Source organism: Dioscorea cayenensis, chromosome 8 (assembly GCF_009730915.1).
Source record: "Dioscorea cayenensis subsp. rotundata cultivar TDr96_F1 chromosome 8, TDr96_F1_v2_PseudoChromosome.rev07_lg8_w22 25.fasta, whole genome shotgun sequence".
In the NCBI taxonomy this organism is placed as follows: Eukaryota; Viridiplantae; Streptophyta; class Magnoliopsida; order Dioscoreales; family Dioscoreaceae; genus Dioscorea; species Dioscorea cayenensis.
The window spans coordinates 2084400-2107056 of record NC_052478.1 but is presented as its reverse complement, the minus strand read 5'-3'; the positions used below and the strand labels follow the sequence as shown (position 1 = coordinate 2107056).

Genomic DNA, 22657 nt, shown 5'->3' with positions numbered 1-22657 from the left:
AGAAAAGGATGAAGGATCACATGCAAATATGAATGTTGATGATGATCTTTTATAGTTAGATAAATGGTATTTACTTGATTTCCATATTATTAACTTAATTGTTCAATATGTGATATATATATATATATATATGGTACTTATAGTTGTATTTTTTTATTATGTACTTTTATATAGAGCGTAAAAAATTCATATAAATATCCACCCGTCTTATAAAATGTTCAATTTTTTTGCCATATTTTTATTCGAATTTTTTTTTAACTAAACTATGTATAACATCCAAACTTACCACAAATCATAATTTTGTTATACCATACTAGGGTAACTATACATATAATATATAAATTAATTATTAAATTTTATAAACACACATGTATATAATTATATGAAACTTTAAGTCTGGTTGTTTGGTTTAGCCATAGGTGTGATATAGTTGTACTTTTATATAAATGTTTCTCTCTAATACAATTGTATGTATATACGACAAATATATTATTTATAAAAAAAATTAATAATTATTATTTTAAAAAAATAATTATTCTAAGTGTATGAATTTTTTTCAGATAAAAATTTTGAGGTTGCCACCATATCACAATGGCAGATAAAAATTTTGAGATAGCCACCACATCACAATGGCAGACCCTTACGATATTTGATTTCTAAGTGAAAAATTAAAGGATTGAGACACCATCTTTAATATGTGATTTAGTGTGATGGCTTCATCATCTTGTAAAAAAAATCGTGATTTTCAAAAGTTTTACTTCTAATTTTGAAACATCACTAAGTTTATAAAGCAGAATTAGTGTTTACTATAGCATATGATTTTTATATAAAAAAAAACTCTTTTTTATTTTTGACAAAGTGAAAAAATCCACATCCGAAAATTCTTTTTAACACCACTGTATTCATAACATTTTGAACCTAAACAATAAAAATCTCCATAGAACACTTTTCGCAGTGGAGTCAATACCGCTAGAATCAGAGGATTTTGGTAGAACAAATATTCCTTAAACTAACAAATTTTTATTTAATTAATTATCCATATCTAAAATAGACCAAGGGGAATTTCACTAAAGTACCTTGTGATTTTCCCTTTTAGTAATTCAGAACTTGTGATTTTGAGTTGTAATATTTTAGTATATTGTAGTCTAAACTGTTTGTTAAAAGGTGCCAAAACGCTTAACTCTATTAATTGTTACTGACGTAGCATAAAAATATATATGAATTTACTTTTTTATCCTTATTTACATAACTAAAAGCAGGTATAAATAAGAACCATTCATATCTATTTACATAATATTTAAAAACCATTTAACCTATAATTAAATATAGACTTGAATGGTCCCTAATTAGCACTTGTTTTAATAACTTAAATAAAGGCAAAAAAAGTATTTTTTATTTATTTATTTATTATTTTTTTGTGCAAACAACATAGATTACAGAGTACTAAGGTTTTACAACTCAAACCACAAATCCCAAATTGATTAAGAAGTAAACCACAATCTACTTTTAACAAAATTTTCTCAATAGACTATTACAAGCATCTATGTAATTAAGATTATACCGACAATGTCTTTCATATAAAATCAGAATATATATAGAATACAATTTTAACTACCGTAAGGGACTTGCAATTGATAAAAGTAATCCCCATTTTATTATAATTACAAAGAAGATTCCTTGAAGCTCCATCTTTCATATAAATATATAATAACCCGGCCTATCACAGCCTCCTCACAATGAACCAGTGATCATAGCTTGAGAGATGCAGAGTGATAACTCTACCACTCCTCTTCTTCAAACCATCGATGCTTCCAATAATCTTCAAGCTTACTCCGATGAGAAGACGGCGCCAGCAAGCCTCGACGAAGCAATTGAGAGCTTCACTGGTGGCACCAGCAAAGCACTACTCTGGCAAGCTTTCTTAGCCTCCTTGGCATGGATCTTTGATGGTCAGCAAACCTTCATCAACGTCTTCACCGATGCACAACCCGCGTGGCACACCACCACCGGCGGCGGTGGCGGCGCCGCCACACAGTGCAACTTGACAAGAGACTCATGGACATGGGACCGCCCAAAGGAAACCTCAATTATATCAGACTGGGACCTACAGTGCTCTTCGGCGGCGGTGGTTGGTCTCCCGGCATCAGCCTTCTTCGCCGGATGCGTTCTTGGAGGTCTCCTGCTGGCGACACTCGCCGACTCCAAGTTTGGTAGGAAAAATATGCTTTTTTTCACTTCATTATCCATGTCTATATCAGCAGGGCTCACATCAGCATCGCCGAACTTAGTGATTTACTCTTTGCTTCGTTTCATATCGGGTTTTAGCCGTGCCACCGTCGGCACAAATGCGCTTGTCTTGTCAACAGAGCTAGTGGGGAGAAGATGGAGAGAAGCAGTAGGGATCATGGGGTTTCTTTGCTTCACTTTGGGATTCTTATCTCTTCCAATAATGGCTTACCTTGTTAGAGATCACTCATGGCGCATGCTCTACATCTTGAACTTCATCATGTCTTTGATATACTCCATTATAATATTCTTCTTTCAAAAAGAGTCTCCAAGATGGCTTCTTGTACGTGGACGTAGAGATGAAGCCATGCAAACACTTGGAATAAATGGTAGTTTGAGTAAAAGATTCTCATCTTTTTTAGATAGGTTTGAAAAGGAAGAAAAGAAGGATGGTGATGTTTTCTCATCCATGAGGGTTTTGTGGGAGAAGAGATGGGTTTTTAGGAGAATGGTTGCAGCTATGATAGTAGGAGTTGGGATTGGAATGGTGTACTATGGAATGCCATTAGCTCTTGGGAGTTTGGGTTCAAATCTTTATGTTAGTGTGGGAATGAATGCATTGAGTGAAGTGCCATCAAATCTTTTGGTGCTTGTGTTGATTGAAAGGATGAGTAAAAGGATGTGTTTGCTGGGATTTAATGTTGTGAGTGGACTTGGGTGCATAATGTGTGTGTTTCTTGTCCGGAGGTGGTGGCGGGTGGTGGCGGAGTTGGTGGGGTTTTTTGCGGCGTGTAGTGGGTTTTCGGTGATGATGGTGTATAGTGTGGAGTTGTTTCCTACGGCGGTGAGGAACTCGGCGGTGATGATGGTGAGGGAGGCGATGGTGTTGGGAGGGACGGTGGCTCCGATGATGATCGCCGCCGCCGGGAAGGCAGGGAATGGGGTGGTGTCTTTTGGAGTGTTTGGGTTGGTGATGGTGTGTTTCTCTTTGTTTGTTGTTTGCTTGCCGGAAACCAAAGGAAGACAGATGTTTGATACTTTGGAGGAGGAGGAGGAAAAGATCAAAAAAAATTATGAGAGTTTGATTTGTTAGATTTTTATTTTGTATTTTTTTTTATTATGTATAATGTATTTGTTTGTATTTTCTAATGTTATATGTTAAGGTTGTATGTTAAATCATTTCTCTTTGTCTTAATTTTGTTTGCAATAAGATTGATGTTTAATTTTATAATTTTTAATGATTAAAAAACAAATATATATATATATATATATACACATGTGATTATATATGCATTTTTTAAAAAATTGGATAAATTATATTTAAATTAATTAATAAAAGAAAATTAACACAAATGGTAATAGTCTACTAGATACCAGATAAAACACATCCTCTAGTGGTTAAAAAAAGAAAAAAAAATAGTTGCAACAAAACTAGAAAAGAGAAAAGAAAATAATCTTTTATTTTTTTTGGACAAAAGAAATAAATTAATATCTGTTAATATTTTTCTTAATAACGTGTGAACTAATAGTTTTGAACATACCTATTAAAAGATGTGTGGGCGTGAATTAATACATCAACATACACTCTCATCTTGTGAGTGCACGTGAGGGTGTAATATCACATATGAATTAAATTTTTTAACAAAAATTTGAACTCACACTACTCCTGCACATCACATAAGAGATACATATTAGTGCCTCTAATCACTTGAACCAAGTGATTTTAGTATGAAAAGTTTTTTTTTTTTTTCCAAACCATAATATATATATATATATATATGAGAGAGAGAGAAAAAAAGATTTAAGATTCTTCTCATTATGTATAATTGAGGAAGTTTTGACCAGCATGATTGGCGTGAGATAAAGGCAAATAAAATATTATTTAGTGCAATTCTAAAGCTTAGAACATGCTGCCCTGGCCCATGTGTCTGACTGGCCTGGTATGATGGCACCACTTAGCATATTTTACACAATCGGACAAGATGGTTGGCAAGTACCAGCCATATATGTCATTCTGATCAGCCAACTCATTTTATTGCCAAACTAGCATAAATGGGCCATCTTGAATAGATCAACATGAAATATAATACAAGAAGAATCTGGAACTTCTTGTAATATTTTATTTTTATTTCTTAATTTAAAATATCAGATACTTGTCCTCCATCAGAAGAAACCAAATTAGAGGATATCAATTGTGCGCAAATGGTTATTAAAGACCCAAGTTTGATCAAACCACCTCAATTTACTTAGCAGCCGTTGGTTTACTTAAGAGTTTTGGATCAATGGGCAAAAGGCCCTTACTTGGGTCCTATCAGACCCTTTTTTTTTTAACTTAGGCTTGGGTCTATTACCTCTACTCCACAATTACCCAATTCAACCTTCCAGAATTAATTCTCTGATTATGAACACATCTACCACAAGTTTGGCAAATACATATATATTTTTCTGGTCTTGACTCTTGACCTTTAAGTTTCAGATATTACAAATCATGGTCACTAGATACTAATAGTGGGTTTTGGGGACTTGATCAGGGATTGGTAGATGTGCCTGGGCCTTATTAGGTGTGATGCATCTGAAATTGGCACACATCAAAACTATAGATTATATATGAAAATTGTGGCCGGCCATAGAAAAGTTGTGATAATATCCATTTGATCTGATTAGGCTATATAGGATAACTTAGAAAGAACAGGTGCCTCTCCCTAGACAAGTTCAATCTTTGAAAATGTATTATTTAATATATATATATATATATTATTATTTTTTAAAAATAATGTTATTATATATTATGAGATAAAATAATAAAAATTAGTTTAAAGCAATATAATTTATTATTATATTATAAATATTTTAATATTATTAAAATAATATTAGTAAAATTTTTGTGAGAAATTGAAGTGCCAAATAGATATTCTACTTTTATATATATATATATATATATATATACATACATATTTTGATACATAGTATTTATTAAAATTTTATGTAATAAAAAAATAGCGGGAAGACGGGATTCCCTGGCCCGTGGAAATTCCCGCAGAGAGTGAGTGGGGTGAATTATTTTCTGCAAAAAATTTAGAGACGGGAAATCTCCATCCCGTATCACTTGCACCCCTAACAGTGAACCTTTTAATCCCACATTTGTTAGTAAATAGACTCACTTTAAGGCACATTTTTTAAACTTTGCTCTCCTCTCCACTTGTTTGTTACACTTTTACTCCCTAAGTCATGTATAACAACACCTAGATTGTGGGGGGACTAGCAAATACGTGAGACTTTTTCATTTACTTTCACGATTAGTTTAGTTCCAAGTACACTTTTCACTTAAAATAAACTAGTTGAGATTGTTCTAGTAAAAACCCCGGAGTTGACCATTCTACATTTGAGATCCTCTTGTCCTTTGAGGAAATTAAATATTTTGGTGCAAAGAGAAACCATGAACTGGAAGACATAATCCTAATTATTGATTTCATAATAACTAGATTGCTATAAAAAAAAGATCTTTGCAAACTCCGTTAAGACTTTTAAATGATACCACTAATTTAAAATGCATTAATTAGGCTAATATTACTTTTTTTCATCTTATTGACTAGCCTCTCAAAATCATCTTGCCATTACTCACATAAACCACCAGTGAAAAGTAAAATCTTGCATTATTTTTAATCTTAATTTTTAATTTTTTTACTAGTCCATTTGTGCCATTTTCTTTATCTTGGCCTTGGTTTTTATTCTAACAAAATTATAGTTTATTTTATTGAAAAAAAAAAAGCTATACATCAATTGTTTTATTTTATGTAAAATCAAGACACAGTGTATGGTATAGATATAGTGAGTGTAGTTCACCATTGACATTGTGACACATATCCCAAAAATATATAAATATATAATAACTTTCATATAATGCCCTTAACTTTTTTTAAAAATTACTCATCTCATGCCACGTGTCAAATATCCAAGGGTGAATCTACACTAACTACACCTATTTAACTTCACCTAAGTCATTCCCTTCTTCTTATTGTTAAAAAAAAAAAGGTATATTCTTCTTTTCATAGAAATTATTTTCATAAGATACCCGTTTATTCTGAATATATATATTATTCATAAAATTTATTTTAAAAAATTAATTATTTAGACAAAGGACTTTTCCGGAGAAAAAGTTAATGAAGGGACTAAAAGTTAATTAAACGCTGGAGTATGGCAGCGCCAGTTCAATGGCACTGAAGCTCGGACACCAATCAAACACCTTCGTCCTCCCCTCTCTCCTACGTTCATGCCCTCACGTCGCCGCCGGCGAAGCTCTCCACGCCGATGCTACCAAGCGTGGCTTCATCTCCGACCCCTACATCGCCTCATCCATCGTTGCTATGTACTCTGACCACCATTCCTTCTCAAACGCCCGCAAGATGTTCGACGAAATGCCTGACCCTAATTCCATCACTTGGAACTCATCCATCTCGAGCTTCTTCCGCGCTGGCAATTCCTCCTTGGCTCGTGAGCTCTTCGACTGCATGCCCTGCCCCAATGCTATCACTTGGTCTGCAATGATTTCGGGGTATGCTCAGAACGGCCATGCCAAGGATTCGTTGCGTATGTTTGTCAGAATGAGAAGAGAATTGGTTTCATTGAGTGCTGTGAATTCGGACATTGTTGCTGGCGTGCTCTCTGCTTGTGCACAATCAAAAGATTTTAGCTTTGGGCAGCAGGTACATGGTTATACCATGAAGATAAGTTCGTTTGTGGAGGATGATGAGTTCGTTGGAACAGTGCTTGTTGAAATGTATGGTAAGTGTGGTTACATGGAGTTTGCTAGGCGTTCATTCAATTCAATGGTTAACAAGAATGTTGTGGCTTGGTCATCACTCATTGCAAACTATGTAAACAACCATGAGCCTTTGATGGCTATGAAGGCCTTCAGGGAGATGATTAATAGTGGCGCTGCTCCGAATAATGTGACACTAACCTCACTGATCTCCGCTTGTGCCTATCTTATGAGAATCTCCAATGGAAAGGAGTTGCATGGGTACCTTACCAGAAGAAGGCTAGAAAAACCAGATCTTTTTATTTCCACTGCATTGATTGACATGTATGGCAAGCTTGGAGCTACATGTTATGCACGCCGGATACTCGATAAGGAAGGAGACCTCTCTGGTAATCGATCAATACCTATGTGGAATGCAATGATCTCAGGGTTTGCAGTGAATGACCTAGTTGATGATGTTTGGAATACAATACGGTACATTGCCAAGTCCTCAAATAGCGGCATGCAATTAAACTCTGTGACAATGGCAATAATTTTACCAATCTGCGCTCGATCCACATTGTTGCTTTACGGGAGGGAGATTCATTGTTATGCTCTGAAGAACAATTTGGACAGAGATATACTTGTAGGGAATGGACTGCTGGACATGTACTCTAAGTGTGGCAAGGTTGGATGGGCAAAGAACCAGTTTTGCTTGATGCCAGAAAAGAATAGGATTTCATGGACAGCACTGATAGATGGCTATGGGATGAACAATGAACCACATGCAGCCATTGATGTTTTCAACAGAATGGTCATGGAGAAGAATACAGAACCAGATCACATCACATTTGTTGCTCTAATATCAGCATGCAGTCACTCTGGTCTCGTCGAGGCTGGGCTTCGGTATTTTGATGTCATGACAAGAGAATATGGGATTAAACCAAGAGAAGAGAACTATGGCAGTCTAGTGGATCTCTTAGCTCGTGCAGGGTACATCAGTGAGGCCAGGTGCATTGCTGAGACAATGCCTGTTAAGCCTGGTACTAATGTTTGGGGTGCATTGCTTGGTGCTTCCAGGATTCATGGAGATGTTAGTGAGGGAGAGTTAGCTGCAAGCAATCTACTTGAGCTTGATTCAGAGGAGAATGGATTCAGAGCTTTGTTGTGCCATATATATGCAGGGATTGGGAGATTGGATTGTAGTGCTAAGGTGAGGAGTTCCATGGATGAAGGAAGTGTGAATAAGAGACATGGTTGTACTTGGATGGAGACCAAGTAGTTGTGTTAGATTGCATGAGAATCCAAGTGATGGTTAGATTTTTTTTTTTGACGAAAATACCCCTCGGTTTCAAAGACCTTTCATTGGTTCACCTTCACACATTTGAGCCCTATGTATGGAAAGCTGAAATAGTTGCAAGGCCTGTGGTTCTCTTCGGGAGAAGAGGAAGAGAGGGAGATGGGAGACGAGAGGGTGAAGAACCAGGCGCTGGAGATCCTTGGCCTCTTCCAGGCTATCCCTCGCTTGGTCGTCTTTGATCTGGATTACACCCTCTGGCCTTTCTACTGGTGAGTTTTGAAGGATTTTGACCTTCAATCTTCCTTTGATAATGGAAAAGCTTCGATCTTTTTTTCTTCTTTTGTTTACTTGTTATGATTCTTCAAATTGGAACAGGGTATTGTTGAGATGTCAATATGCTCTCGAATATGCCCTCTTTTTTTTTTAGAATGCCCTAATTTTCGATTGATGGATTTTTGATTAGTCTGGAGTATTTCTGATAGAGCCTTCTTTATGCTAGTTCACGGAAGACTGATATTTTTGTATATCAATCTTTTATATGCTGGTTTATCTCGGGTTTTTGCTGCTTTCGTAATGATGACCTGTTTATGAGTCTTCTCATGTTGCTAAATGTATAATTTCTTATAATTGGAGTTTGTGTTGCATTTGATGCTTTTGTTTTTCTTTAATCTATAACCAGTGAATGCCGATCCAAAAGAGAAACACCATCTCCATATCCTCATGCTAAGGGAATCTTATATGCTCTCAAGGAGAAAGGAGTTGATGTAGCAATTGCGTCGCGTTCTCCAACTCCTGACATTGCAAAAGCTTTTCTTGATAAATTGGAAATCAAATCGTTATTTGTGGCTCAGGTTTGTCTTATGAAGACATTTTTCATATCTATTCATTAACAAGCAGACTGAAATTGAGATGATGAAATATATATGTATATAAAAGGTTTTAATTGTGTTGGTTGTTGAAATCTTCTTACTCATTTAACTGCTTAGTTAAGAGAGTTTGGTTACAAGCTTTTATCACAGGACAGATGCTTATTTTTTGCATTCAAGTACAGAGCATCATTGACACATTTGTAATTTTATGATTGTTTACTAATGTTAATGCTTGCCTGACAAGTTTTCTGTTTGCTTATCTAACTTCCTAGTTCATATGTATGAATATGAGCCATTGTTCTTGAAAAGCTTTTATTTGAGCTTTCACTTGAAAGCATGCCAGACAGACATTATTATAAATGTTATGTCAAGCATCAAACCAATACATCAGCGCAATTGATGGGTCCAGTTCTTGATTTTGCCCTTCATTATTAACCTCTTATCTAGTGCATTACAGCAAACATATATGAAGAATCATTTAGGGTATCCAAGTGTGATTGGAGTGATATCTATGGGTCAGTTTATGGGTAATTTCATTAGCTCAACCTAGAAAACATGGGGTTGGACTGAGCAACCTAATATAAATTCATCTTTAATAGGTGTTTAGGATGCTCCCTTTATTTAATGATAGATTTATGTTTACATCTAAAAGTAATTATTTTATGTTTTATACTTGTGACAGGAAATATTCTCCAGCTGGTCTCATAAGACTGAGCACTTTCAAAGAATCTTTCGGAGGACGGGTGTACCTTTCAAGTCGATGCTCTTCTTTGATGATGAATACAGGAACATTGAAGCGGTAGCCAAATGCACTAATCCTATGATCTTGTCAAAATTCTTTTAGTTATCTAGTACATCTCCTCGTGTAATACTTTGAAACACCTAAAAAAATCCATCTGGTTTTTCAATACCTTATTTGTCTTTCAATTTTTTTAAAATAATTTTCAATCTTTAATGTTAATTACCATAATTTAATTAAAATATTTTTGCAAATAACTGTTTTACACTTTTCTCTTTCTCATTCTCCCTTCTTTGCCACTTCGCAAACTGCATTAAACTTCTGGTTTTTCCTCCATTTTTGTATTATATATATATATATATATATATATATATATATAAATTGAGATTCATCTCAACAGACTTCTGCGATTAAGTGATTCATTTTAGACATTGCGAAAATCCAACCAGTTAGATTTTCCCTTACATTGTATTACTTCAAATCTTTTCAGGTATCTAATATGGGAGTAACAAGCATTTTGGTGGATAATGGTGTGAACCTCGAAAAATTTAGATTGGGGCTTAAGAATTTCGAGAAAAATTCTTCCGATCAAAAGTGAAATCAGAAAGATGGTTTATTCACAGCTGCTACCTTTGTTTCTTTCATTCTGAAATCATTGGGATAGATGGGAATGTGTCCCACCTAATCATTGAAAGTTTCCTTCACAGATTAATACTTCTTCATATTCAAAGCACCGTCACTGTGACTTTTGCCTTCATACTGCTTCTGTCTGTGTTTTGCTTTGCTAAATGGTAACATAGTAATGTTGCGGTATATTTGTTGACATACCCTTTTCTGTTAAGCTGTCTTCTATGAACTGCTCTAGGAATGTAAAATTTTTAATAGATGATCTACTTGAAGTTTTTTAGACATTGAACTGTAGATGATGGTGTCTTAGGCATGGTTCCTTTTGGCATTAGTATAAACTATAGATTCAGATACTTCCTCAATCTGTTTAAGTGGGAGAAGTTCTTTGTGGAACTAGATTTGTATTGCAATTAGAACTTTTAGAGTGATGTTTTTATCGAGTAGGGTATTGTATGGAAGAACTAAGAAGCAATCTTATTGAAAATTTTAAAATGCTGCTACATATTAGGAAGAAAAGTAGAATAATGCCAGGGCAATACATAATAATTAATATCAAACATGAAAGTTTACTTTCCTTTAGACACTACATTTTAACAATCAAATCAAAATTCTAGTTTATCTAGCAGCAGGTATCTTGAAAAATAAGAGAAAAAAAAAACAAAACGGGCATTCTATTGGCCCTGTTATGGTATGTAGTTGACAGCTGACCATTTCTTAACAAGTGTTTCAGTTGAGAACGAAATGACAGCCATCGAAACCTGGAATTAGACAAAGAAAAGGGTTTTAGAAACTGTGAATTCAATCACAATAATTTAATGCATGTTTTTTGTTTAGGTCAAAAATGAAATCCAGAGCACAATTTGAAGATGCTATAGGATTACATTACATCTATGTTTTATATCAGAGATAATTTCATCTTGTGTTTGGTTTTTTTGTGCCTGTAATTGTGAGGTTGGTCTAGGGATAATTAGAAGATGTTTGTGTTAGGGGTCATATATACGTACTTGGATTTTTTGTGATGAGCATTGCAGTGCCACCAAAGTCACAACTACTTCCGGCACCCTTAGTCCTTTGCCAGAAGCTATTGAAGGCATAAGAGGCATGCGAGATCAATGTATCAGGCTCAAAGCAAGCCCCACTAGGTTGTATGGCATCGCAATCTGCTCCTGAGCCACAAGCATAATTCATGGCTTCTAGCAGTATCGGATCTGGCACCGTTGGTCTTGCGACACACCACAATGGTGGCCCTGTTCCACGGGTGGGCGGTGGGGGTACTGTTGGTGGTGGATAAACAACTGGAGGTAAATAGAATGGTGGTCCAGGTACATACTCGGGAGGGCTTGGTACTGTCACCGGGGGGTTTGGTATGTATGCTGGGGGACTTGGGGTGGTGATGGGAGGGGTTGGTATATACTCCGGTGGACTTGGCACTGTCACTGGAGGTATATACTCCGGTGGACTTGGCTCTGTCACTGGAGGGGTTGGGGTAAACTCTGGTGGACTTGGCACTGTCTCCGGAGGGGTTGGGACATACTCCGGTGGACTTGGTACTGTCTCTGGAGGGGTTGGTATGTACTCCGGTGGACTTGGCAGTGTCACTGGAGGGATTGGCACATACCCAGGTGGATTTGGAATGATCTCAGGAGGGTTTGGCACATACCCGGGCGGATTTGGAAAGATGACAGGAGGATTTGGTATGATTTCTGGTGGATTCGGTATAATAACCGGAGGGTTTGGCACATACTCTGGCGGACTCGGTACAGTGATAGGAGGGATTGGTGGATACAATGGTGGATTTGGCACAATGCCTGGAGGTGCGCCATAGATCAGTTCAGGTGGCGGTGGAGTTGCAAAGGTCGAAGGTGGTGGCATTGGACTGATTGGTGGATTAAAACAGTAAGGCAGGTTGGTCTCCGGCGATGAAGATGGTCCCATCACTTCGTCATATGGTGGCAATGAATCTGGTGAGTAGTAATTGTAGCTGTATCTGTAACTGCTCAAATGTGTCAATGCTTTAATCTTCTTCGATCCTGATCCTCGCGAACTTCTTCTTGCCTCTGTGTTTGCATTGCAGAAACAATTGAAATTAGTTCAATAGAAGATTGAAAGTTAAACAAACAGGAAGAAGAAGAACAACAACAATAGTGAACAATGTGTTCATGCACTTTACCAGAATGACAGAGAATGGACAAGGAAATCAGCAGGTAAATCAGTCTCAAACTCTGTTTCTTGAGCTCCTCCATTTTCAGGGAAGAAGCATTTGTTGAGTCTTGTGATGCTCTTGATCCTTATAAGCCAACTCCATATTAGAAATAATTAGAATTAAAGCAGGTGCATCATCAAGCTTTTACTGATTCCTCCTTCCTTTTTAATTCCATACATATCAATAAACAGAGAGAAAAGTGATGGAGATGATTAAGAGCTTTGTTAGTAATGACTTAGTTAATCAATGTTGTGGTTCTTTCTCCTGCTATAGTTTTGGTATATGTGCTTGCTTGGTGTTAGAGAAATTAAAAGAAATGGTTCCTTGTCACTCTTCCATTTTGCTTGTGACCCACTCCATCTCTTCTCATTAGAGTTTGCATGTACTTAGTACAACTAGTTATGGATTCATCATGAATCACATGGCTTTTTAATCAAATCCCCCACCTTTGTTTTGTTTTTGCTATATATATTTATTATTAAAAAAAAATCTCTCTGAAATTTAAGTAACAAGATTCATACTTCTCATCTATTTTGCCTCTCAGGCCATGCTTGAGATATGTGACCAATGGCCCTACTATTATTTATATAATTAATCAGTCTGCTTTTTAATAATTAATAATATATATAAATATATATATTTCAAAAATGCTTACAACTTTGAGAGTGGTGCTAGTAATGGTAAGGAGGGAGGGGAAATGGTAAACGAAAAATATATTAATATATATTGTAAAATATATTTAAAAAATATACCAATATATTTTTTTAATAATTTACTAAATTGAGTGTTTTTATACTTAAACATCATGGTTTCATAGCCAGAAATAATGTGACATTCATATCAGTCACTCTCTCTACTTCCAGTGAATGGTCTTGCGAGATAGAACGTAGTAATGTTTCATTAAACTGGTTTTAGCATTAATCTCAATTTTTGTTTTGAGTGATCAGAACATCTTCACAAATCTCTACCTCGATTTAATTTACCATTATCACATAATTGATCACTATAATTTACCTTTGCACCATCACCTGAAAAGCTGATACTATTTGGAAATATGTTAAGTAAATATTACTTTTCTCTAACAAATTGCCTTGGAATGAAATGGTAAAAGAAAATTATAAACATACTCACTTAAAATAACATTTCAATAATAATCATAATTTAGGACTACTTATGCTAAACTAATAAGATGAGAGCTAACGGGTTTGATTCAGTATCGGATCTTTTGACAATCCAGACCCGAATCTAATTCGATATCGGGTATCGGGTATCGGGTATCGGGTATGACTTGATATCCAAATAGTTTCTCTATCCCATATCCATTCGAGCGCGACTGTGTTCAAAGCCCTAACTCCTCTTCGCCGATGGGTTTGCTGTCATGGCTGACGGGGAGAAAGGGGCCGGCTCCGGCGGTGAAGGGCGAGCCCCTGGGGAAGCTGGAGGCGAAGGAGGTATTGGGGTTGAATGGGGCGGTGGAGGTTCGGCGGCCGGCTGACGTGACGGTTTTTGAGTTTGGCTCCGCTGTGGCATCCGGTGATCGGGTCACGTTGGCGGGGTATTGCCCCGTATCTGATGAGCTTGAGCCTTGCCGCTGGGAGATACTTCCGGCAGCCGGTGCCGATGCCCCTCAGTTCCGTATCGTCTTTTGATTATCAGTAATGGTTATCGATGTTTGTAGTTTTATGATGTTTTTAATGCGAAAAAAAAAATTGTTTCTTTGCATGAATTTTGAGTTTTTATTTTTCAAGGATGCGAACTTTTTCTTGTTTTTTTTGAGTCGTTTTTAGAATCTGAGAATGAGGGACTTGTGATACTTGTTTATAAATTTTCCATATTGTTATCGGATGATTGAGATTCAATAATGTTGTTTGCTTGTGCTTGAAATTTGGTTGTTGAGGTGATGCTTAGTGGCAACAGTGTGTTATGATCATGGATTTGGGATTTAGCTTGGAGTTTATAGGCTTCAAATTTACAACTTTTATGCTGTGAAAACTTCTAGTATATGGTTTTTTTAATTTTTTTTCTTTACAATGTGAACAAAATTGTTTCTTTGTGTGAACTTGAAATTTTATTTTTGAAGATGTGAACATTTTGGTTTTTGAGTCATTTTTAGAGTTTGAGAATGAGCAACTTGTGATTCTTGTCAATTTGTCATGTAGTTTTTGGATGATTGAGTTTTCATAACATTGTTTGATGGTGTTTGAAGTCTGGTTGTTGGCATGATGATGCTTTTTGGTGACAGTGTCATGATCCTGGATTCAGGGTTTAGCTTGGTGTGTTTGTTTAGGCTTCAAAGTCACAAATTTTATGCTGTGAAATTTCTACTGTGTGATTTTTTAGTTTGTTTATTAATCTTTTCTTGTTTGAAATTTTATATGTCATGCTAGATAATCTCTTGCCTTTTAACTAATTTCATGTCTGGTTTGAATTCATGTGGAATGAACTTGAAAAATCTGCTTTTCTTCTCATCACTTTGATGGTCCTGTAGTTCTGATGCAAAGAAATTTATCTTCATCTACACTACCTTATGCTACATGTTACATGTAGTTTTTGAGATTTGATATCATTGATTGATGATGCTCGTTTTGGTTATTGGAAACATGTTACTGTGTTATGATCTCTGAGAAATACCTTGTAGGGTATACTAGTTGAAGCTATATTTATATTATTTTATTTTGTTTTGTTTCTTCATGATACTAATCTTTCATGTTTCATATTTACATTTTATGGTTAATTTTTGCTCACTATTTCTAGTAATTTGGTTTCCACCTTGAATTCTGGTAGTATGAATATTTTAATATCCATTCCAGCAAATGTTGTTACTGATTTTGGAAAGCTGATAAAAGAAAGAATTAGGTTGTTCGTGATCGTTTATTTTAGATTTCATAATTTTGATGTTCATCATTTTGATGTTCTTTTTTGTTTAGCATGCTTGATTTGCTTGTAAACAGATTTGGTGGATGACAATTGTTTTGGTTTTTTCTTAATTCATGCTTATTGTTAATGTAGTTGTTTGCAATACATGATGACATTGGTGTCAGTATATTTTTCTTCTGATCTTATTAATTTTACCTCTGATCTTAATAATGTTACCAATTGTTTCCAAGTTCTCTAATAAACTTCTGCCTTTTTTTTTTCTTTAGCATGCAATTGCCTTAGAATTTCCAACTTCTAATATTGAAATTTTGAAGTGTTATTAAATCCTGTTTGCTTTGAGTGTTTAACATTCTCTTGCAGTAATTTGTTGTAAGCATGAAAGATCTCCTTTTTTGCTTATGTTATTTTGATTTCAGAAATCTTGTAAAGCATGGATTTTTTTAATTATTTCAAATAAATGATAATTAATTTTATAAATTATTATAAAAAAATTCAATAAAAATTCAATAACTTATATATATATATATATGTAAAAAATCAACTTCCATAGCCACACCTAACTGTGGAAAAGAAGATTTATGAGCTTTACAAAATAAATAAATAAATAAAATTAATAATAAAGAAGATAAGGTTCTCAGTATTGGAACTTGGAAGTGTTAGAGGACCTTGAAACTCCTCAAAAATGGCCTCCTCTCATCTTCTCCTCAAACACTTCCCTTCAATCCAACTCTCCAAAACCACAATCAAGACTACTACTTCCTCTTTCCCTACTTATTCTTCATCATCATCATCATCATCTTCACCACCTTCATCAAGACAAGAAGCCATTCTCCAAGCCAAGACCTCCCTTTCCACCACCCTTCACAAGCCTCTTAACAACCCTCTTCCTATCCCTTCCAAGAAACTCAAGAAACAAAGACAACCTCGTTACAGAGTTGAGATTCCCATCCTTGATAACTCCCCTGATTCATTACTCCAACTCTCTGCAGACCTTCTCTTAGACTTGCCTTTAACTCTCAAAGGAACCAAACCCACCATTCTCATCCTCTGGCCAAGCTCTAAGCTTGCTGACTCTGCTAACACTGCATTCAATTCATCAAACCATGTCCTTCACTCTGACTTTGCTTCTCTAACTTCACTGGCTCTGAACACTGCTGACATTGTTGTGTTTTCAGCTCCTGAAACTTCACAGTTGGAAGAGTTAAGGAGGATCACAAGTGAAGTGGATCCAAGGCCAGTGGTGCTGTTCAATCCTGCATGGGCATTTGATGATGAGAAGAATTTTGTTGGTAGTTTGTCCAATTTCATTGCTTCTTTTGATGTAGTGTATTCTTTCATGGGGTTGGAAGTGAGAGGAATTCTGAGTAAGAGGAAGGGAGTTGTGTTTAGATGTGTCAAAGATGGTGTTGTAAGTGGTGGGTCAGGAGTGGCTTGTCATGGTGGAGCAAGAAAAGGGAGGAGAATTGAAGGTTGTTTCGAGGTTTAAAAGACGGCCGGGCATCGCCGTGGTTGAGAATGTCTTGTATGACTTGATGGCTGCCACTTCTCCGGTGACCAAATCTGTCAAGTTTCTCAGAGACTTGGCTTCCAGTGTCACTGGCGGCAAGAAGGTGAAACAATAGCATTTTGAGTTTCATTTATATATGTTTGTGTTTAGTTTGATACAGGGGCGGAGCCAGAAATCATATAGAGGGGGGGGCGAATTACAAGTTTTAAAATAATTAATTAATAAAAAATTTAAAATTAAAAGTTTTAAATTATAAAATACATTTAAATTTTTTTTATAAAAAGAAGTAAAATTAAAGAGAAATAATAAACATTAATTAATATATCAAAAATAAATATCTCTATCATAGTTTAGATTTCTTTATGATTTTGACTCAGCTTAAGATAACTAGAGGTCTATACGGAGTTCTAGAATAAATCTTATAATTTATTTAATAAAAATTAATTTTTATTTTTTAATAAATACATATATTTGTTTATCTTTTTCACATACTACTAAACTCGGATAAAAAGGATATATTTAAAAATTTGTGAATAAAAACTCAACAAAGTAAAAAAATCTAATAAGAAAAATTGTAACAATATAAAAAAACTACAAAACTCTTATTATAATTAAAATAAATAGATGTTATATTAATTTTGGAGAAACAAATGCATGAAAAAAAGCCATTACTAGAGGATCATAATAAAAATTTTTAAAAAAAGTTAGTTAGAGAAGATACGACTAATTAAGTATTAAAATAAAAAATTTAATATTTTACCATATTATTTTAAAATTTAAAAATTAAGTAAGATTAAATTACATTGATTAAATATTAAATTAAATTTTTTTTGTATTATGATAATTATTGGTAGTCTTTCAAAATTTGAGTTTTCAAAATTATTATTAAAAAAAAATCTGATGAGGATTTAAAAAAACTTAAAGACCTAAAGTAATTACTTCATTCGCCTTACCATTGAATTGATGATGTTCTAATTTATAATCGTAAAAATATAAATAATATTTTAAATTAAAAAATTCTCATTTATAAGACCTATATAATTTAATAATTTATCTGAATTCATTTAAATAATTGTTTAAAATTTTAATTTTCATAAATTATTTACATTTAAGATCTTATTGATTACAAATTTTCTCAAAATTTTTAAATATAGCAAACTCAAAAAAAATATTTAATAAATGAGAAAAAATAAGATAATGTAGAATAATGAAAATATAAAAGTATAAAAGTATAAAAAAGATAAAAAATTAAAAATTAAAAAATATATTTTAAAAAAAATTGAAAAGAGTTGAGCGGAAAGGGGAGAGCTGACGACGGGGAGGGGGAGGGGCGGAAGGGTGGTAGGCGAGGGGGTCGGGACTCGGGAGGGAAGGGGGGGCGAGGTAGGCCGTCGGGAGGGAACTCAGGGAAGGAGCAGCGGGGTCAATAGACCCTGCCGGCGACAGGGGCGGCCGCCCCGCCTCGCTCCGCCCCTGGTTTGATATAAAGAATGATGGACATTGTAAACTTTCTTATTGAGAATTTGAGATGATGTAATTTGAGCTTCTTTTTGTAATTATGGCTTGTAATTTGAGGAATAGCATTGTATGAAGCAACCCTGATAATAGGCGAGCAATTAAGGGCATTTGACTCTCATTTAAGAAGTCAAAGATTCAACTCTCTTTACTCTTGCGTGGTTAAGGTGCATAAATAAAAGATGTGTGTGGTGGCTTGCTCACATTATAATATATATATTGTATGAAATTTAAAAAAATAAATTATATAATTTGAGAGCTTGGTTAAGATGTTTTGATCCTATGGCATTGGTCCTTTACAATAAGGTGTTGTTTGGATCAGCTTATTGCTGATCCAAAAGCACTTATTTTATAAGTTAAGTGCTTATGAGGAGAAAAAGAGTGTTTGGATGGGCTTTTTTGAATAAGTTCTCAGTCGTAAAATAGTCAAAAATACTAACTTTATTTTTATAAAGTCGCAAGAGAGCAGACTTTATGAAATAAAGTCTGCTTTTTGATAAGTTAGTTGGTTAAGTGCAATTACTAAAATGCCCTTAACCAATCTCAAAAATTACAGCTTTTCTAACCCTAACTTCTATCATCCCCATCTCCAAACCAGCAGATCCATCACCATCTCTCCGAGCTGCCGATCGTCGCCATCTCATCTTCGAATTGGTGGGCTGTTTTCCAAGGTATCCATCCAAAGCTTGTGTACCTTTGTTATTGTATTTGCTATTCTTGGTTGAAAATGATGGATTCCTCTCTCTCTCTCTCTCTCTCTCTCTCTCTCTCTCTAGTTGAGTTTTGATGTGTTTACTGAGAACAGCATGGAGATTTGAAATGATGAAATGATGACAATTTTGTATGGGAAAATATTTTTATGTTCTTTTCGTAGAATTCAATATATTCCCAAACTTCTCTTTGCATTCATATAAATGTCAAGTCGTGATGGTTTTGGTAATTTGATATAGTTGATGATAGAGTTGGCTAAAATCCTGGTGCAAATAGTTATTATTTTGTTAGTCTCAATGAATTATTCCATTAAGAATTTAGTTGGATACTTAGATGATAAAAGCTATTTGATGGATACTTGGGTTCTCTGCAAAATTGAGTCCTTGATTGACATTGTGCATATAATAGCTAATCATAACTTCATTCCTTCTGTCAAACTTTGTGAAATTGTGGTCAAATTAGCTATAGATACTAAAAAGGTTTCAAACATGTAGATTCGGCAAAATGATCGACTGGCTGTAAGCAAGCTTGTTACAAGCTTGACAAAGGGATCAGTCCGGTCACCTTTAGCTCAGTGTCTTCTGATCCGCTACACTAGCCAGGTACCTTTCTGACTGTCATTTTGAAGGAGATTAATGATATATTAGAAACTTATCGGTTTGCTGCTGTTCGTACTATAAATAAGGTCTGTTTCTTTTTTTTGTCATTATGTTCTCAACTTAAGCACCTCAAATTATATATATACATATCTCCATGATTTGCATGCACAGGTATTTTCCCATACCTGATAACAGCCTGGGTTTTAATTGCTATACAAGACATAAGACATAGTTTGTATATTTTTTGTTTGCATACCAGTGTATATTAGTAGGTTGTAATTTTGAAATGATGACAATTTTGTATGAATGCAATGGGAGAAGAAATAATTATTGTCACTATTCGTCATACCTATGCTAAAAGTTGGTTAATTAAATCTAAGTTTGAAGGTGATTTGGATGTCAATCCTCTCATTTATCACTCACCATCTTTTATTCCACTATCCAACAAAAACCAGTTAGTGGTGATAGATTGATTTGAAATTTTTTAAACAAAATTAAGCTACTAGTTGTCAGAATAATCCAAATTTAAGTTATATTTTATCTAGAAGCTATCACCATTTCATTATGCAATTAATTAAGTGGTCGATTTGAAGTTGAATGACTAGTTTAACATAACTATCAAGGTTTCCTATAAGTGACCTGTAGTTCATTGACCATACAAAAGATACCAAAAAAAACAAAATAATTCAACTATGGTTGTTATTTTGGGCATCTACTATGGTTGTTATTTTTTTTTTGAAGTGGTGGGAGTTGCACAATTTTTTTTTATATTTCTTTGGAGGTGTGCAAGTCAGTGTATTCAAAAATATATCTTAAACCATGTAATTAATTAGTACGTTTTAATCATTCAACTATGGTTGTTATTTTGGGCATCTACTATGGTTGTTATTTTTGGAAATCATGACTATTTGTTTTTTTCTTTTTTTAGGAATCATTTTTTTATAGTCAAGAATTCTAGTGTGGTGTATAAGGGCACAAATTCATAATCATATTCTCTTAAAAATGGCCTCAAAACTAGCACCCAAAAGAGCAGCAGGTGGGATAGATGTAAGTGATGGAAATGCAGTTGTATCTGAAACTATTCCAAAAGCTAGATGGGATGACATAAAGACTGAATCGTTACTGAAGATATGTGTTGAGGAGGTTCAAGCTGGTAATAGGCCACACACCCACTTCCAAAAGAAGGATGGAAAAATATCATGGTGTATAAGGGCATTTTAGTAATTTCTCGCTATATAAGTACTTTTGAAATAAACATCCAAACATTTTTCACAACTGAAAAAGTGCTTGTGAATCTACTACATCCAAACAAAAAAATATACATAAGCACTTAACTTACTCTAAAAGTACTTTTTCCAAAAGTGCTTTTAAAAAAGCACTTTTATTAAAAGCCAATCCAAACGAGCCCTAAGCATCTTATGAAAAGTTCAAATTTTGCGGGGATTTAGCTGTCATAATGGGTCTCTAATTATGAATGTAAATTTACAGTACAAATATTGTGTTATTGAGTAATGATGTACAACCAGATATTCAATTTTTGGTTATATGTATTTTCTAGCCAAATGTTTTTGTTATGCGTGTGCCCTAACAGTGCATGTGGCATTTGAATTTGATTTTTTTATTTTTTTATTTTTATTTTTTGAGAGCTTGTACTCACTTGTTGAGTTAATATGCAAATGGACTAGTTTAGAATGGCCAATCTGAGGAGTTTTTTTATATCATTATTTATTAAAAAGCCTAGAACTTTTTGCAATTTAGTCCCACTAAAATATTTTATTTACCAAATGCAAATCCCCAACGGTCATATTTGTCCAAACAGAGACAAAATCAACGGCCACTTCTCTCTCCAGTCTCCTTTAAAACTCCTCAGTTCCCCACATGTTGGAAAACCATTCAAAGAATAAAAAAAATGATAGTTGAGAGAGTGATAACCATTGAATACCTTGAACCATCCATGACTATAGATCTACTCCGCAAGTTCCCTGATGAATCTGCATTTGGCTTTGACTACTCACAGAGTGAAATTTGGTCACCTTTGCTTCCTCGTGGCCGCCATGAATCTCTTCTTGAGTTTTCCGATGCCCGGAAAGGGAAATCTTCAAAAGGAAAGCTCAAGAAGATCAAGGGGATGTTCATTGAGACCAAGCTAAACAACAACAAGAAGAAGAAGAAGAAGAAAAGGATGAGCAATATGTTTATCAAGAACTTGGACTTCTCCTCCTCAAGCTCTACTCCTGTCAAAGTATGTCTCCATTAATGCATTTTTTTTTCCATTGAATTAGATTTTTTTTTTTTTTAATTTTTGATAACTCTTTGTTTTTTAGGGGTGGAGGAGAGTTTTAAGAGCAGCAACAAATAAATTCAAGGGCCAGAAGAGATCTTCATTGCAGAGGTTGTTGCCTACTTAATTTGTGAAGCTTTTGTGACTGTGTATGTATATGGTGGTCACTATATATATATATATATATATATATATATATATATATATATATTTTCTGCATTTTATGTTTGTGTTTCTTGATTTGTATGTAAAATATGGCATTTGAATTTTGAATTTGATGCACTATTTCTGATTTTTTTAAGTACTGATTTGGTTACTTGGTTTTCTGGGTGTATTTAAGCAAAAGTAATTAATGGTTGTTATTAGTGTTAAACCAAAACTTTGGAGAAATTTTGATGTATGTACTGTAATACTGAAATTTTTAAAGAATTTCATTCAGTTCTTTTAAATATATATTGTTATAAT

The 22657-nt window shown here is 34.5% G+C and overlaps 7 protein-coding genes and 2 long non-coding RNA genes across 9 annotated transcripts; 8 read left to right on the top strand and 1 right to left on the bottom strand.

Moving 5' to 3' along the window:
* The first annotated feature begins 1751 nt into the window (after window positions 1–1751).
* LOC120267676 (organic cation/carnitine transporter 2-like) lies at window positions 1752–3383 on the top strand. Its single transcript, XM_039275351.1, has one exon. The coding sequence runs from the start codon at window positions 1763–1765 to the stop codon at window positions 3317–3319; it is 1557 nt and encodes a 518-aa protein (XP_039131285.1). The 5' UTR covers window positions 1752–1762; the 3' UTR covers window positions 3320–3383.
* Window positions 3384–6437: 3054 nt separating this feature from the next.
* Window positions 6438–8246, top strand: LOC120266847 (pentatricopeptide repeat-containing protein At2g13600-like). The gene has a single exon (XM_039274498.1). The coding sequence runs from the start codon at window positions 6438–6440 to the stop codon at window positions 8244–8246; it is 1809 nt and encodes a 602-aa protein (XP_039130432.1).
* A 146-nt stretch (window positions 8247–8392) lies between these two features.
* Window positions 8393–10783, top strand: LOC120266946 (magnesium-dependent phosphatase 1). Its single transcript, XM_039274605.1, has 4 exons — window positions 8393–8533; window positions 8944–9115; window positions 9816–9932; window positions 10363–10783. Exons 1-4 carry the CDS (start codon window positions 8424–8426, stop codon window positions 10468–10470), a joined length of 507 nt encoding a protein of 168 aa, XP_039130539.1. The 5' UTR covers window positions 8393–8423; the 3' UTR covers window positions 10471–10783.
* Window positions 10784–11021: 238 nt separating this feature from the next.
* LOC120266945 (extensin) lies at window positions 11022–12802 on the bottom strand. The gene is made up of 3 exons (XM_039274604.1): window positions 12670–12802; window positions 11504–12556; window positions 11022–11257 (listed from the first exon to the last, which is right to left on the bottom strand). The coding sequence occupies exons 1-3, from the start codon at window positions 12740–12742 to the stop codon at window positions 11226–11228; spliced, it is 1158 nt and encodes a 385-aa protein (XP_039130538.1). The 5' UTR covers window positions 12743–12802; the 3' UTR covers window positions 11022–11225.
* On the top strand, window positions 12327–12890 carry LOC120266948. Its single transcript, XR_005538333.1, has 2 exons — window positions 12327–12463; window positions 12574–12890. It is a non-coding gene; the product is annotated as an uncharacterized LOC120266948 (long non-coding RNA).
* Window positions 12891–14008: 1118 nt separating this feature from the next.
* Window positions 14009–14471, top strand: LOC120266947. The gene has a single exon (XM_039274606.1). The coding sequence runs from the start codon at window positions 14067–14069 to the stop codon at window positions 14349–14351; it is 285 nt and encodes a 94-aa protein (XP_039130540.1). The 5' UTR covers window positions 14009–14066; the 3' UTR covers window positions 14352–14471.
* A 1760-nt stretch (window positions 14472–16231) lies between these two features.
* On the top strand, window positions 16232–18632 carry LOC120267483. Its single transcript, XM_039275158.1, is given in 3 exon segments — window positions 16232–16996; window positions 16998–17235; window positions 18563–18632. Coding segments are annotated over 2 exon segments (939 nt in total). The 5' UTR covers window positions 16232–16261; the 3' UTR covers window positions 17202–17235; window positions 18563–18632.
* Window positions 18633–19187: 555 nt separating this feature from the next.
* LOC120267695 lies at window positions 19188–20861 on the top strand. Its single transcript, XR_005538534.1, has 3 exons — window positions 19188–19272; window positions 19807–19914; window positions 20840–20861. It is a non-coding gene; the product is annotated as an uncharacterized LOC120267695 (long non-coding RNA).
* Window positions 20862–21788: 927 nt separating this feature from the next.
* On the top strand, window positions 21789–22522 carry LOC120267694. The gene is made up of 2 exons (XM_039275373.1): window positions 21789–22153; window positions 22236–22522. Exons 1-2 carry the CDS (start codon window positions 21821–21823, stop codon window positions 22317–22319), a joined length of 417 nt encoding a protein of 138 aa, XP_039131307.1. The 5' UTR covers window positions 21789–21820; the 3' UTR covers window positions 22320–22522.
* The last annotated feature ends 135 nt before the right edge of the window (window positions 22523–22657 follow it).

Excerpts from the sequence above, each read along its gene's own strand:
- LOC120266946 (XM_039274605.1), top strand. The coding sequence starts at position 8,424 with ATGGGAGACGAGAGGGTGAAGAACCAGGCGCTGGAGATCCTTGGCCTC. Across the intron at positions 8,534-8,943 it reads ACCCTCTGGCCTTTCTACTG|TGAATGCCGATCCAAAAGAG; the intron begins GTGAGTTTTGAA and ends ATCTATAACCAG. Across the intron at positions 9,116-9,815 it reads AATCGTTATTTGTGGCTCAG|GAAATATTCTCCAGCTGGTC; the intron begins GTTTGTCTTATG and ends TACTTGTGACAG.
- LOC120267694 (XM_039275373.1), top strand. The coding sequence starts at position 21,821 with ATGATAGTTGAGAGAGTGATAACCATTGAATACCTTGAACCATCCATG. Across the intron at positions 22,154-22,235 it reads CAAGCTCTACTCCTGTCAAA|GGGTGGAGGAGAGTTTTAAG; the intron begins GTATGTCTCCAT and ends TTTGTTTTTTAG.
- LOC120266945 (XM_039274604.1), bottom strand. The coding sequence starts at position 12,742 with ATGGAGGAGCTCAAGAAACAGAGTTTGAGACTGATTTACCTGCTGATT. Across the intron at positions 12,557-12,669 it reads GTCCATTCTCTGTCATTCTG|AGGCAAGAAGAAGTTCGCGA; the intron begins GTAAAGTGCATG and ends ATGCAAACACAG. Across the intron at positions 11,258-11,503 it reads GCTCATCACAAAAAATCCAA|GTTTCGATGGCTGTCATTTC; the intron begins GTACGTATATAT and ends GTCTAATTCCAG.
- LOC120267676 (XM_039275351.1), top strand. The coding sequence starts at position 1,763 with ATGCAGAGTGATAACTCTACCACTCCTCTTCTTCAAACCATCGATGCT.
- LOC120266947 (XM_039274606.1), top strand. The coding sequence starts at position 14,067 with ATGGGTTTGCTGTCATGGCTGACGGGGAGAAAGGGGCCGGCTCCGGCG.
- LOC120266847 (XM_039274498.1), top strand. The coding sequence starts at position 6,438 with ATGGCACTGAAGCTCGGACACCAATCAAACACCTTCGTCCTCCCCTCT.